Source organism: Gymnodraco acuticeps, unplaced genomic scaffold (assembly GCF_902827175.1).
Source record: "Gymnodraco acuticeps unplaced genomic scaffold, fGymAcu1.1, whole genome shotgun sequence".
Classification (NCBI taxonomy): domain Eukaryota; kingdom Metazoa; phylum Chordata; class Actinopteri; order Perciformes; family Bathydraconidae; genus Gymnodraco; species Gymnodraco acuticeps.
In genome coordinates, this window is record NW_022990678.1 from 128,823 (window position 1) to 143,944 (window position 15,122).

General features: G+C 39.4%; 1 protein-coding gene across 1 annotated transcript; it reads left to right on the forward strand.

The window, feature by feature from the left end:
- The first annotated feature begins 3,590 nt into the window (after nt 1-3,590).
- Nucleotides 3,591-14,809, forward strand: LOC117555272 (derlin-2-like). Its single transcript, XM_034230121.1, has 7 exons — nt 3,591-3,698; nt 6,636-6,701; nt 6,775-6,848; nt 6,932-7,025; nt 11,000-11,195; nt 11,797-11,887; nt 12,516-14,809. Exons 1-7 carry the CDS (start codon nt 3,609-3,611, stop codon nt 12,613-12,615), a joined length of 711 nt encoding a protein of 236 aa, XP_034086012.1. The 5' UTR covers nt 3,591-3,608; the 3' UTR covers nt 12,616-14,809.
- Nucleotides 14,810-15,122: the final 313 nt, after the last annotated feature.

The following is a 15,122-nucleotide window of genomic DNA, read 5'->3' on the forward strand; positions in this document are numbered from 1 at the left end:
GGTCCCAGCAGTGTGCGTCACTTTTTAATGTTTTTTCGTTTTTAGCAGTCTTTTTTTTATTTGCAGCGTTTCGTTTATGCAGAGCTTTTAATAAACTCTGAGCATGTGTTGTCAGGTTGGGCGAAGATGTTTCTTCATTTGCATGTGTTTTGCCACATTTGTGGTTCTTTTACTTGCATAGTTTCTGAAGCTGCAGTGTGTTTATCCGAATGGATTGTTTTGGGCCGGTGTAGCGCGTTTGCATGGGTCGGCTGCCATATAGATGGACTGCCGATACTCAAGTGTTTGAATTGTGACATCAAACTTAAAGCTGCAGAAGGTAGATTTGTACATTTTCTCTGCAGAGAGCATGTATTAATGCAATAGCTGCTTTCACACCAAGTACTTTGCCGTACTTAGTTCCCAGCACTTAGTTCCCAGCACTTAGTTCCCCCATGGAACTAAAGAGCAGATCGCGTTCACACCGGAATAAGTCCCTGAGGGAAGATAACGCAAATGAAGCCGCTGACGTCACTTCAATCAATCAATCAATGTTTATTTATATAGCCCAATATCACAAATGTTACATTTGTCTCAGTGGACTTTACAGTTTGTACAAAATATCAGTATGACAATACGACACCCTCTGTCCTTAGACCCTCACATCGTACAAGGAAAAACTTCCAGAGAAAACCCACAGTTTAAAGGGAAAAATGGGAGAAACCTCAGGGAGTGCTTTGGGTTTACTGGCAGGCCGCAAATAACTTTACGGCGTATACTGCCACCAGAAGCCCCGGCCGGAAGTCCCCGGAGTTGGGGACTGGCTTCAGTAGAAGATTAAATCGCCAGAACGCCGACACCTCCTCATCACTCCACCGCTCCCATGTTTTTTTTTGTGTTGCCATAAGTTATTCTCTCTCCGTTGGTGCGCTGGGCTAATGCTAATACTAATAATGCTAATGCCAGCAAATACAATGGCGGCTTCACAAAACTTTTCCGAGTTTTACGGGGCGTGGTTTGCAATCCGCCCAGCCAATCAGAAATTGGAACTTTTTTCTCCCCAGGAAAGTACCTGCTCTCTAGCAGGGACTGAAAAAGGGGGAAAAGTTCTCATGAACTAAGTTCTCTTCTTGGTGTGAACGCAAAATCCCAGGAACTATCGGAACTAAAAGGGAAAAGTACTCCGTTGTGAAAGCGCCTAATGTCCCTCTACCCATTAATCATGATGTCGGTAAACAAGAGTTGAAGGATGCGTTCACATATGCAGTTGATTTCCCTGCCTTCCTGAATCATACTGGCCATGATTCAGAACATAAAAACTAAATTCACAGTACTTTGAAGTCGGTCTGTTATTATGCAAAGGTTTGGAAAGAGCTGCATATGGATTCTTTTGTGACACAGTCATAACTTTGAGAATGATGGACTTGTGTTTTTAATGTCCCATTGTGAATCACTCCGGCAGCACACTCTGTTTGGTGTCAACAAAAGTCAAGTTTCCTTCCAAATGTATTGCACATTTTTACAGAATTTCCAGAAAACTTTCATAAGAAAATGCAAGCTACTGTTGTGCAAATATTAGGAGTGTTGTTGATCAAGAGAAACAGTTGCAGCAATACTTCACAGCCATTAAACCTTTGCAAAAGAAGTGTGAACACTAAATAATGATGTGGAAAACACAATGGAATTGATGTTTTTTTTTTTTACTGCTTTTCAATGATAAGTGCTGTTTAATTCACATGCTTAATTTAAGTCATGATTCATTCCTCATAACTGTTGATTAAGGTTTACGGTTTACTAAAAGTCAACAACTAATAGTTTAAAGATATTTCAACTGGTGTATCCATTCAGGTTTTGTATTGCTCAACTTGAAAATGCACATAAAAACAGGTGGATGGAAACACACTAACTTGACGCAAATGTGTGCAACCGATTATTAGCAAATCTCTGCAGTGCTGGCTTTTGATTGGAGGATGATCTGAAGAGTTCAGATATCGCATTAGAGATTCATATTGACAAAACATCACCTCTGAAAAACGATGGTGGTCACAAGGACCTTTATCTAGTTTATTCTAAACATAATGTAGAAAGTATTGTATTTATTTTTCATATTTGGCCAAATGTTCAAGTTTTGAGTACGTTTTTGTGACCTAATTGTTCTTCCCTGAAACTTTTACAATATAACAACATGAAGACTTAAAGAAATTATGTATCCATATGAGGTATAAAATGTGATAACATCACTGTATGTCATGTTTTGTTGTCCCTCTTCTTGATGACTCACCAGACTGCAGGTTCTCTGTGGTAGTGAAAAAGCTCCAGTGCGCCATCTCGAGGGCAGATGTCAATTATTTCCTCCGTTTGTGTCTTTCATGTCTCATACTTCATTAATTCATCGCTTTTCTTTAACAAAACACGGTGCTCAAATCAGGTCACACAGTCAGTGTGATGCATTCAGGGACACAAGCTGCTGCGTGGATCAGCGGTTTTGACCAGGAGGCTTTTGCTATTTTTTGCTGAACCATAAGACAAATGTAGTATTAAGACACAAATGGCATTGGTGGAAAGGTACATTCACTCAAGTATAACTTTGAGGTACTTTACTTGAGTATTTCCATACTTTACTAGCTTACATGTGACATGTTCTGACCTCTGAGGGTCAGGTCACCCTGGTTGAGAACCGCTGAGTCATCGTTGCAGCGCTTGAGATGTGAAGGCTTAGTTCAGACTGTGGTGCTCAGCGCAGTTTTTCAGTGCAGGACGCTGACGAGTCATTGTTCAGACTCTGTTGTTTGAATTGTTTCTGCAACTCAAGTGTTAACCAGTGAAATAATATTTATACACAAACAACTTAGCATAAGTTTGTTGTACATACATGTCTTTGATTACTTTTTCTTTTTTTTACTCAAATGTAGCCCATACCCAGTGCATTGAAATGTATGAACTGCATATTGTTTGCTTTCTAATAAAAACATAACCTTTTTACCAATCGATCGATTACTATGGTTCCAATACTAGACATAGTGGATAATAAATAATTATATGTAGCCTTATTATTATAATAATAATTTTATAGATATTATTTTATTTTATTATTATTGATTTGCCTTATTGTTATGCAAGTGTCGGTACTATGCAAGTATTTAAGTTTGTTTTGTTGTACAAACTTAATTGATAAGCTAAATCCAACTGAGTTAAAGGACTTTTTTAAGGGTATTTTTATTTTTTTATTATTATTATTTTTAATTAATCCACTCAAGTATCATAACCATCACATTTTTATATAGGTAAAACATTTAAAATCTTTTTCACTTACTTTGGAAAGTAAATCCAGCATAAATTAAATACATTTTTTAAAGAAGTTATTGTTAAATAAAAAATATGAAGGTATCATAACACTGGGGTTAAATGTAGAGATCACCAAAATAAAGTATCTTTATATTTCTGCATCTGAATTCTGATGTATTTGCTTTAAAAGCGACCATAGCATGTGAAAGAGTTGTCAGTGTGTGGGGTGGATGGTGTTAATTGAAGGGGGAATCTGATTGGCAGAAGGCAGTGAGGGGGTGGGACCTGTGTTGTTGACTCACCCAGTGAGCAGATGATGGCTGACAGAGAGCAGCAGCAGCACGATGGCTCACAGCTTCACTCAGGAGTACTTTCAGATCCCCGTGGTGACACGAGCGTACACCACCGCCTGCATCCTCACCACCGCTGCTGTGGTAAGAAACCATGACAACAACAACAACAACAACAACAACAACAACAGCTTAAACTCTGGCCACCAAACTGGGATCACAAATAAAACTGTTATTGAGATATAGAGTTAGAAACTATTCATTTTCAAATGTTACTACTCTTAAAATGTACAATCTACCTATTAAGAGTCGATCTATGTTAATTTCAGATTTTTTTTATACAGTTAGATCATACGGTTTATTGTGTTTTTTCCACATTTACTAAGATAATAAATAATTGTAAAAGGCTTAAACTACCAGACATTCAAATCGTTTTGAGATCTTTAGCTTTTCAAATGTTTAAGGCGAGACACCCCAGGTGAATAGGGTAATTTTTTTAACTTAAAAGTATCAGCTAGAAATTTCTCCAGTTAATTACTTACAATAAGGCAATTGTTTTTTGTATTACAAGTTTTCTGAAATAGCATGTTTAAATATACAAATTAGCCATTCTCTCATGAAATATGCACATATTTTAACATATTTCAGGAATCGAAATCTGAACTTTGGATAAAGCCAGGTTCAAAATTCTTGTTTCATTTTGTAGTCATATTAGTATCTAAGGCTTTTACAGAAGGGATATTGGATATCTCTTTTTATCACTCCATAAATCAGAAAATACTGTCAACAGCCCTAAAATATCAATTTTCGCCATGTTTTAGGTATACAATGTTGTATAATTCAGGCTATGAATGATATATGAACAAACCCTTCTGTAAAAGCCTTCATAATATTGATAGGAATATAACTGGAAGGTTTGGTGTCTCTACGTACTACTGAAGTTGAAATTTCGAACTCAGAGTAGGAGAAAAAACTCATTTTGAGAAAACGACCTTTAAAGATTGCAGTGAGGCGCTAGCTAAACCCTCCTGTTCTTTGGATGACAGCTTGCGCATCGACGCACTCCGTGAAGGTATTTCATGTTCGGGGTCACTTGTGGTTTGTATAACCTTGCTTCGTGCAAGTGACAATTGTTGTCGTCTTCTCTGTGAACGTTTTTCCCCCCGTTCTTTTGCTATTTTGAGATTTCAATTTCTAGCGGAAAGCTAACCAGGAAGTGTTTTAGCACACCACGTGACGCATCTGAACGAATCACAACACAACAATTCTTAGTTTTAGATGATTACATGTATACATACTTAAAAACATATGAATACTACCTATATTCCGTCTCTGCTAATACACTGAACAAAAATATAAATGCAACACTTTTGTTTTTGCTCCCATTTTTCATGAGATGAACTCAAAGATCTAAAACATGTTCTATATACACAAAATAACCATTTCTCTCAAATATTGTTCACAAATCTGAAAAAATCTGTGATAATGAGCACTTCTCCTTTGCCGAGATAATCCATCCCACCTCACAGGTGTGGCATATCAAGATGCTGATTAGACAGCATGATTATTGCACAGGTGTGCCTTAGGCTGGCCACAATAAAAGGCCACTCTAAAATGTTCAGTTTTATCACACAGCACAATGCCACAGATGTCGCAAGTTTTGAGGGAGCGCACGCTGTCAGCAATTGGCATGCTGACAGCAGGAATGTCCACCAGAGCTGTTGCCCGTGAATTGAATATTCATTTCTCTACCATAAGCCGTTTCCAAAGGCGTTTCAGAGAATTTGGCAGTACATCCAACCGGCCTCACAACCGCAGACCATGTGTAACTACACCAGCCCAGGACCTCCACATCCAGCATGTTCACCTCCAAGATCGTCTGAGACCAGCCACTCGGACAGCTGCTGCAACAATCGGTTTGCATAACCAAAGAATTTCTGCACAAACTGTCAGAAACCGTCTCAGGGAAGCTCATCTGCATGCTCCATTTTTGTCAAACTCCAGTTCGTCGTCGTAACCGACTTGAGTGGGCAAATGCTCACATTCGATGGCGTCTGGCACGTTGGAGAGGTGTTCTCTTCACGGATGAATCCCGGTTTTCACTGTTCAGGGCAGATGGCAGACAGCGTGTGTGGCGTCGTGTGGGTGAGCGGTTTTCTGATGTCAATGTTGTGAATCGAGTGGCCCATGGTGGTGGTGGGGATATGGTATGGGCAGGTGTATGTTATGGACGACGAACACAGGTGCATTTTATTGATGGCATTGTGAATGCACAGAGATACCGTGATGAGATCCTGAGGCCCATTGTTGTGCCATTCATCCACGACCATCACCTCATGTTGCAGCATGTTAATGCACGGCCCCATGTTGCAAGGATCTGTACACAATTCCTGGAGGCTGAAAACATCCCAGTTCTTGCATGGCCAGCATACTCACCGGACATGTCACCCATTGAGCATGTTTGGGATGCTCTGGATCGGCGTATACGACAGCGTGTTCCAGTTCCTGCCAATATCCAGCAACTTGGCACAGCCATTGAAGAGGAGTGGACCAACATTCCACAAGCCACAATCAACAACCTGATCAACTCTATGCGAAGAAGATGTGTTGCACTGCGTGAGGCAAATGGTGGTCACACCAGATACTGACTGGTTTTCGGACCCCCCCAATAAAGCAAAACTGCACGTTTCAGAGTGGCCTTTTATTGTGGCCAGCCTAAGGCACACCTGTGCAATAATCATGCTGTCTAATCAGCATCTTGATATGCCACACCTGTGAGGTGGGATGGATTATCTCGGCAAAGGAGAAGTGCTCACTATCACAGATTTTTTCAGATTTGTGAACAATATTTGAGATAAATGGTTATTTTGTGTATATAAAAAATGTTTTAGATCTTTGAGTTCATCTCATGAAAAATGGGAGCAAAAACAAAAGTGTTGCATTTATATTTTTGTTCAGTGTAGATCCCCTCGATCTAACACAATGATGTTTTCAAGTGTTCATCTAAAAACTAGTAACTATCAATGAATGTCTTAATACCATCTTGAAAAGTAATTTCAAGGTGTTTCATTTTTTTTTTAGCAACTTGAGGTCATTACTCCCTTTCAGCTGTATTTTAATCCAGACCTCATCATCAGACAATACCAGGTAACATTAATTAATTAATTCAAAATGCATTCATTGTTTGTGTTTTATAATGACATGTTTTTTTCTGCCTCAGATATGGCGTCTGATAACCAGCTTCCTCTTCTTTGGTTCTGTTGGATTCAGCTTCGTGTTCAACATCATCTTTCTGTATCTTTTATCACAGAATTGCTTTTCCAGTACCATAAAGTCTAACATCATATTTGTGCAGCGGTGTCCTTAACAAAAGTAAGTTATCGATATTGTCGGATGCTGGAGGAAGGCTGTTTCCGGGGGAGGACGGCAGATTTTGTTTTCATGTTCCTGTTTGGAGGAATCGTGATGACTGTATCCTTCAGATGTTAAGCAAAATAAATACACATTTTTAATTGTACTGCAATAGTGCTCAAACTCCCGCTGTCAAGACATTCTTAAATGGGAGGTATCAAGAAAACCCACTTTTGCAGTGCTTGTACACGTACATTTTGGATTATGGAGTACTACCAACAAAATAACTGTAAAATAATATGAAAGTGTTTTGGTGGCTGCCTCGGTCAGAAAACAATAGGATTCACCGAGGTCTAGAGAACTACCTTTGAAAAGTTACGCCATAACTTTCTTTCAAGCCAATCAGAACAGATTTGGCTTTCTCAGGGGTTTTCTTAAAAGATATAGGCGCTAAAACGAAGCGTTTCAAACAGAGGTTGAAACCAGGAATATTTAGATGGACTGTAGAAGAAAATAATTTGTTTTTATGACATTAAAGCAGGTCAACGTGTCCTAGTAGAAACCCAAATTATGAATATGAACCTAAAATTAAGCAACATATGTCCCCTTTAAATAATTCCTTAAAGGGTCCTCTCATAATGCTGCGTTCACACCGGACGCGATGCGAATATTCGCTTCGCTCTAATCGCTCGAGTTTCACCACGGCTGCCAGCTGTGTTTACTCGCATCATTCAAACAAGACGCGCTGACTCGGGAGCTACAACTACAACAAAATGAACATATTTTACCGTGATAAAATTGTAATACACGTTTCTAAATGATGCCGAAGTAACAACATACTGATACCGGTTAGTAAAAACCATGAATTAATGCTTTGACAAGTCTGCAGACAAGACGGCAGGCGGAAAACCTTTTAAAATGCTTGTTTTCTGAATGAAGGTCGGGTCGACCAGGCTAAGCTAACGTTGTATATGCTCACTCCACACTCATAAGAACGGCCTACAGACATAAATAAACCAGCGACTGTATTCGCAGACATGACACAGACAGTATGTGGTTTGTACTTGTTTAACTTGTGTCCAGTTTCTGAACAGATATGAGCTGTGATCTCTGTATGCTAACAGCTAACGGCTGATGTTTTCTGGTTGAATGTCAGTGACGGCAGGCTGAGATCCTCACCGCTGATTGGCTTCCGCGAGAACGCGTCACGTGAATTTGACGCTCGAGTTGAAAAAATTGAACTCTCGCGTTTGACGCGGCACCGTTCAATCGCCTCAACCGCGTGATTCGCGCCGCGTCCACCGCTTCATGCTCGCCGTCGGAGCGAATTCTTGTCTGTCCGCGTCTCTGCATTGATTTTACATTTAATCGCGCCGCCCCCAAAACATCGCCTCGCGTCCGGAAATACATCTTTTCACCTATGAGATAATATTTTTACCATAATAGCTTTTTAAAGTATCAGTGGAACATATGGGCACTGGGCAGCCCCGCATTTATCATGATATTTGGAAGGAAGAAAGATATATTAAAGAGGAATGTACACACCGACTTAACAATGACAGTTAAATGTCAAATAAGTGAGAAAAGTGCCAATAATCGAGAATGTCCAACCAACGCTGCTTAAGAGTCAATTTTCGCATTTTCAGGAAAAATTAAGAACCTAGAAGCTTACAAAATCAAAATCAACCTGATAGTTGATTTATTGTTTTAATTCTGCTAAAAAAACACCGTCCACAGTGAGGTCTGTAGATTCAAGACGTTTTTTCTGGATGGATTTTAACCTTACATTTTAATTTAGCAGCTATCCCAAGGGATGAAATTCATAAAAAAATATGGACAAATAAAACCAAACAATCTGCAGTTAGGTACGGCAAAAGCTAACACATGAACTATGCTCTTTGTAGTTGACATTGCATGAACGAATCTGTGGGGGAAACTTCTGTGTAGCAATGCAGGAGGAGTCACCGACTCAAAGGAGACACAGGGAGAGCTGGAGTTTTGATGGCAAACACTGATGGTTTATTTGGAGCTTCGGCCGGAGAATTCACAAAACAAGTCAAAGAGTCAGAGGTTCTGACTTCACAGTAGAGTTGCCACGTCAATTCTGAAGAACTCTACCCCAGACCCAGGTATGTATCTAGTTCAGAGAGAATAATCCACATTGTGCATAACAAGATAGAACCATAACACCTCTATCAGCTGACGCAAACAGGCAGGAACAGGGAGACAAAACACTGAGAGCACAGCAGCCAAGGTTACAGGTGCGTGTGCTCAGTCAGGACAGTATGAACTGATAAACTGGGTCAAAGTTATGGGCCTTGGAAAATATTTCCCGAACAGGATCCTTTAAGGTTTAACATGCGTATGTGTAGGTCCCTTCTGGCTATAAGCATGTAAAACCAGCTACTGTACACGCTGTCTCTTTTGGCCGATGCTCAGCAGATCGTAACCAGAAAGCTTTGCTCACATTCCAGGTTAATGATACCGTCCTGGGTCTGCTCACAGCAGACATCCCCCTGGGCCGCTTTGAATGTGCGGCTTCATGGGTTTTTCTGGAGCCTTGTGATGTTTAATGGACAGTTTTATAAGCAAGTCTAATCCTGAGGTAATATCAGTGTGGAGCGTGTTATAAGGACAGTAACATGCTTAGGCAGACTTTTATGGTGAAGGGTTTAGCATCGGTAAACAAAACGCTCTGACAAAAATGCCTCCTATCAAAAAGTAGTAAATGTTTCTAGTTTAGAAGATTAGTCTTACAAATACTTCAATATTTTGGTAATGTAATGTTTTGTAACATTACCTGAGGCCGAAATTGCCAGTTTAAAGAATATTTATGGACTAACCATTTATGAACAATGAGGAAAACATTGGCCTGTCAAAATCATGAATTATTTAGTTAAACGTAAATCCAAATTAGGGAAAATAGTAAGATTCAAGTTAGGTCAAACTTAATTCATTCTGAAAGATAGAAAATAAATAAACTAAAGATTATCAATAAATTGAAAATTACAAAAACCATACACATACCAAAAGTTAACCGTAAACATTTTTAATCAGACTAATTTTAATAAATCAATAAATGTATCATAAGTTTGGGCTATATTCACAATTTTTGTTGTTATCAACCTTTAATTAGTTTTTCCCTTTTTGTGGCAGAAATGGGTAGACCCTCCAGAAAAACGCAGGCAAAAATCCTTGATTATGCGATTATGCAGGGTTTTTATGTGATTTTATGCGGTGAAATTGCGGGAAGTTGCGAAATATGCTAAATATATATATTTTTTAATTCACACACAACCTGCCACTAACGTTAAACCCCTTTACTATTCCATTAAACACATTCAATGTTTATTTATTGTAAAAGCAATTGGGCTATTTTAATCACACTCTCTCACACACAATCTTTGAATGAATCAAAGTGGGTCGTCACCGTCGATGTTCTCTTATGCTCCAACACACAGTTGCACAGGGTGCAGAATAGTTTCCCCCTACTTTCGTGCAAGACATCGGGGTACTGCTTTGCCCGGTCTTTAGCAGAAATGTTCGTCGGTAAATGAGATGGATTAGATTTTTTCATCTTGGTGTTTTCTCTCTCGTGTGAGCTCCACACGTTCACTCTACGGTGTTGTTTACCTTCTGTGATGCGCGAGCTGATGACGTCGCGTCATCATCATCATCATCATCATCACTACTTCACGTCAAGACGAGTTAACTTTTTTTTCCTCAACTTTGTGTGGAAAAATGCGATTATGCGCCCTTTTAATAAATATGCGCCCTTTTAAAAATCTGCGCCATTTTGCTGATTATGCGGTAAATTATGCGATCGCATAATCGCGTTTTTCTGGAGGGCCCAAATGGGCTTCCATATCCATGAGATACAGAGGGCAGAAATCTTCTATAAAGTAGCTTTCTTTCCAGCTGCCTAGTTCTGGTTTGACTAAAGGCAATTCTTTCTGAAGGTTTGTCGTTTTAGAAATGTCTGCTACCCTGAAACTTTAATCTACAATTAAAGCAGCAGCTCTCATGTGGCATTTTCTTTGTCCTAATGAAAATACAATTAAATAATTAGTTGTATTTAACCTGACTGCCTGCAGCTGTTCGGTCTGTTCGCCAACGTCCTCTTCCTGGGCCAGGCCTTCATCATCATGCTGGTGTATGTGTGGAGTAAAAGACATCCGCTCGTACGCATGAACTTCTTCGGCCTCCTGAACTTCCAGGCACCTTTCCTCCCCTGGGTGCTCATGGGATTTTCGCTGCTGCTCGGAAACTCCATTGTGGTCGACCTCCTAGGTATAAAAACATTTAAACAAACGCCAACATCTGATGTAACCTGTAACTCCTAATAATCTGCTCAGATATTTGGCTAATGTTCAGGAAGGCTACACAGGGAAATTAAGATAGCGTAAAAATCATGAAACCTGCAACGTAAACAATTTATATAATCAAATAGCAGGGGGCCTGAATTGCATTATTTGCCTTCTATTAGTTCAAATGGATTCAATTTAAATATTATAAGTGTATCAGAGAAATATAAAAAGCTAGTCAACAACAACAACAACAACAACAACAACAACAACAGAGTGATACTTGTGTTAAAAAATCCAATGAAAAGAAAAAAAAACAATGTTTTAGTGAGTCTCTGAATCCTTTCTGTTTCCTGTCTGCATTGGCTCCTATACTGACTATACAGTATATAGTTTGAGATTTTAAAAGGCTCACTTATTAACTAATACAGCTGGTTATTGTGGTTTTTATTAAATTAACAGGATGATTTAGAGCATTTCCCGGGGACTATACTTTCAGTGGCGAGTTTTTGTGGCAGCTTAACAGTGAATGTAAGATTTAATAAATAAAAGCTACAGCGCGTGTGTTTATTTCTGTTTTTCCTCAGGTATCAGTGTGGGTCACATGTACTACTTCCTGGAAGACGTGTTTCCAAACCAGCTGGGAGGACGGAGGCTGCTGATGACGCCAGAACTTCTGTAAGTCCGAGATGTTTATTTTCTAAACTTTAAAGAGGACATATTATGCTAATGTGCAGGTTTCATATTTGTATTTTGTGTCTCTACTGGGACATGTCTCCATGCTTTAATGTTCAAACCGCATTTTTTTTTTTGTCATACTGCCTGTGCTGCAGCACCTCTTTTCACCCTCTGTCTGAAACCAGAGCCCAGTCTGTTCTGATTGATTAGCTGGCCGGCTCTATTGTCATTGGTCAACCACTTAGAAATGTCCCGCCCCTATCACCTACAATGTGTTGGAGCGATAGCCAATAGAAGCGTAAGTGTTACATATTGACGTCACTACGTTACGGAAGTAAACAAAGGAGACCAATGGAGGTGTTTCAGGCAGGGGGGGAGGGAAGTTTGGGATTTGAGCCTTAAGAGACCATTACATGCACAAAAAACCTGTATAACAGGAAAGAGAAGACCCCAAAATGCTCAATAGTGCCGTTATTAGTCGTTTGGAAATAGATGACTTGCAGAAGACTTTAACCCTAATACGGTCCTAGAGTTTAGTAAGTAAATTCATTTTTTGTTATCGTATATAAGTAATGCAAACATATATATCTATTGTCAACATCATGAGACCCCTTTTTCCTCCTCATAGGCGGGCCATGTTCGATCAGCCGGAGGACCCTGACTACCGTCCGCTCCATGAAGAACAGCAGGGGGAAGATCTGCTGCAGGACGAGGAGCCACAGGAGTAATAATACTAAGACCACAACAATCTGGATAAATCTGAGGACACAGGAAGACAGTTAGAAGATGTGGATCTGCGGAGCCCTGACTCCTCGCAGAGTGCAGTAACGACATTTAAAATTGAACTGCACATCAGCATCATGAATATTCACAATATTTCTTACCTAATGGTACATTGCCACTAAGCAGTTCAACTACGGAGAGTTTATTTCGGACAAAAAACATAATTGAATCAAAGCAAAGAAAATATGGAATCATGTGTAGAAGGAAGACACACCAAGTAACCTTTTTTGGGGGTGGAAATGAACTTAAAAGGGCATCCTGTAGTTCATTTGACCACGATTCAGCAGAGAAATGTTTTTACGAGTAGGTCCCTGTTGTGTTTTCATAGTGCACAAGCACGGGGCGACATAAAAGGCAGGGAAGAAAACCAAAAGCAAGTCAACACTGCAGGATTTAAAATGTTAATATCAAATGTTTACTGAGAAAGAAAAGTGAGACCTCAAAGATACACACAATAACGGTAAAGGCAACACACAGGGCACCATTAAGGTCGATTTACAATAATTGTTTTTTATTTAGCTTTCTATCGTATCTCTTGGTCTTTATCGGGGGGCAATCACATGAACGTCAGATGGTTTCATACGAGGATACATTGTAAACCCTTTCTGAGGTCAATAAGATGCAAGGGCTTCATAAAAAGCTTGTAACTGGACATTTGGGTTAAGATGTTGCCCACATGAGCTGTTTAAAGTCTAAGATGTACGTGCATGCCTAACAGAATGTATGCTTGAACTTGTCAAAATATTCTTTACAAAACTCCAAACCTAGCAACGAGGCAGTGAGTGATTCACCTGATCTCTCTTTATAAAGCTATTCACTTTATCAGCATAAACAAATATAAACCTCCTAAGTAAGCACACTCCAACTGTGTAAAATAAGTCAAAGCAGTTCCCTCCCTGCTGCTGTCACACTGAACTGCCGACCTCCTGAAACCAGCAGCCCGTCTGCACACTCTGCACTTTCACCCGCTGCCTTTTGTGGGTCAAACACTGGCGAACTAAATGGAAATTGCTTAGCACAACAACAAGCAAACAAGTCTCTGTGGGAGCGTCCGGCAACCACACATATTTCATTGTCAGTCGTGACACGGCACTGTGGAACATTTTAGTCAAGAAAACGTTTCTGTTTGCAGGGATTCAATGGAAAGCATCAGCAAGCACATTTATAGGAAAAATCATCGTGGTATTGACAATTCAATGTGGGGAAATTCACACACACGTACCTGATATTTAACATTTGATTTGTTTAATAAAAACAAAAATCTAAAGATGTAATATTTAATTGCAATTTTGCTGACCAGTATTGCAATTTAAACTAATTTGTTCTAGAAATTAAACTACAGCCTTTCTTTTGTGACTTATATTAAACAAAGAAAAAATAGAAACTTGTTTCCTCGTTAAAAAAAGGCAGGCAAGTTTTTATTTGTACTCGTCAGTTCAACTTACAGAAGCCTTCTTAAAAAACTGAACAAATTAGCTCACTTTTAGAAATGACACTGCATATTTGACCTTAAGCTTAATGCTAACAAAGAGATGCTAACACTCTTACACATGACAATGTTCTGCTGGTATGTTTAACATGTTCAACTTCTTTGTTTAGCGTGTTAGCATCCTAGCAATATCTGACTGGCACAGAGCTAAAGGTGCAGCTGAGGCTGATGGGAGTGCTGTTACTTCTGAAAGGCAGTTGGTCATTGACTTGTGATGGACACAATTTAAGCTGATGGCTGATATAGAGGGAAAAGTCAAAGGATCATCAAAGTTATAAAAATGTACTCTGAGGAAAACAGATATCTGTAGAAAATGTAATTGCCACCAATATTAATATTATTTGAATCTCAAAGAATATATTAGACTGACACTTCAACTGCCTTTGTTACCAGAGAAAATATGCCACCTTTAAGTATCACAACCGCTAATTAAAACACCATTTATTTTGTGAGCTAGAAATAAAATGCATCTCTCAAGATGAAAGAAATGACACTAAGGTGCCATGCATATTCAATAAAACAATAATATCATATTCCCATAGTAATGCAGAAATTGTTTATTCATTTACTTTTTAAGGGGCCCTATTACGCCCATTTTCACTTTCATATTTTGTGCCTTGCTTTAATGTTCATAAAGCTCTTTATTTGTATCATACTGCAGCACCTCTTTTCACCCTCTGTCTGAAACCAGAGCCCAGTCTGCTCGGACTGGTTAGCTGGCTGGCTCTGTGGTGATTGGTCAACCGGTTAGAGATGTCCCGTCTCTTAGCAAATCACGTACAATGTGTTGGAGCGCAAGCCAATAGGGGCGAGAGTGTTACATAGTGATGTCACTATATACTTACACTTACATATACATAAGTAAACCAAGGACTATAAAGGAGGCATTGCAGGCAAGGGGGGGGGGGGGAGAAACTCCCTCTGGAGGGAACACAGGGATTTTAGGGCTTCTTTAAACTGATG

Excerpts from the sequence above, each read along its gene's own strand:
- LOC117555272 (XM_034230121.1), top strand. The coding sequence starts at position 3,609 with ATGGCTCACAGCTTCACTCAGGAGTACTTTCAGATCCCCGTGGTGACA. Across the intron at positions 6,849-6,931 it reads GTGTTCAACATCATCTTTCT|TTATCGATATTGTCGGATGC; the intron begins GTATCTTTTATC and ends AACAAAAGTAAG. Across the intron at positions 7,026-10,999 it reads TTGGAGGAATCGTGATGACT|CTGTTCGGTCTGTTCGCCAA; the intron begins GTATCCTTCAGA and ends GACTGCCTGCAG.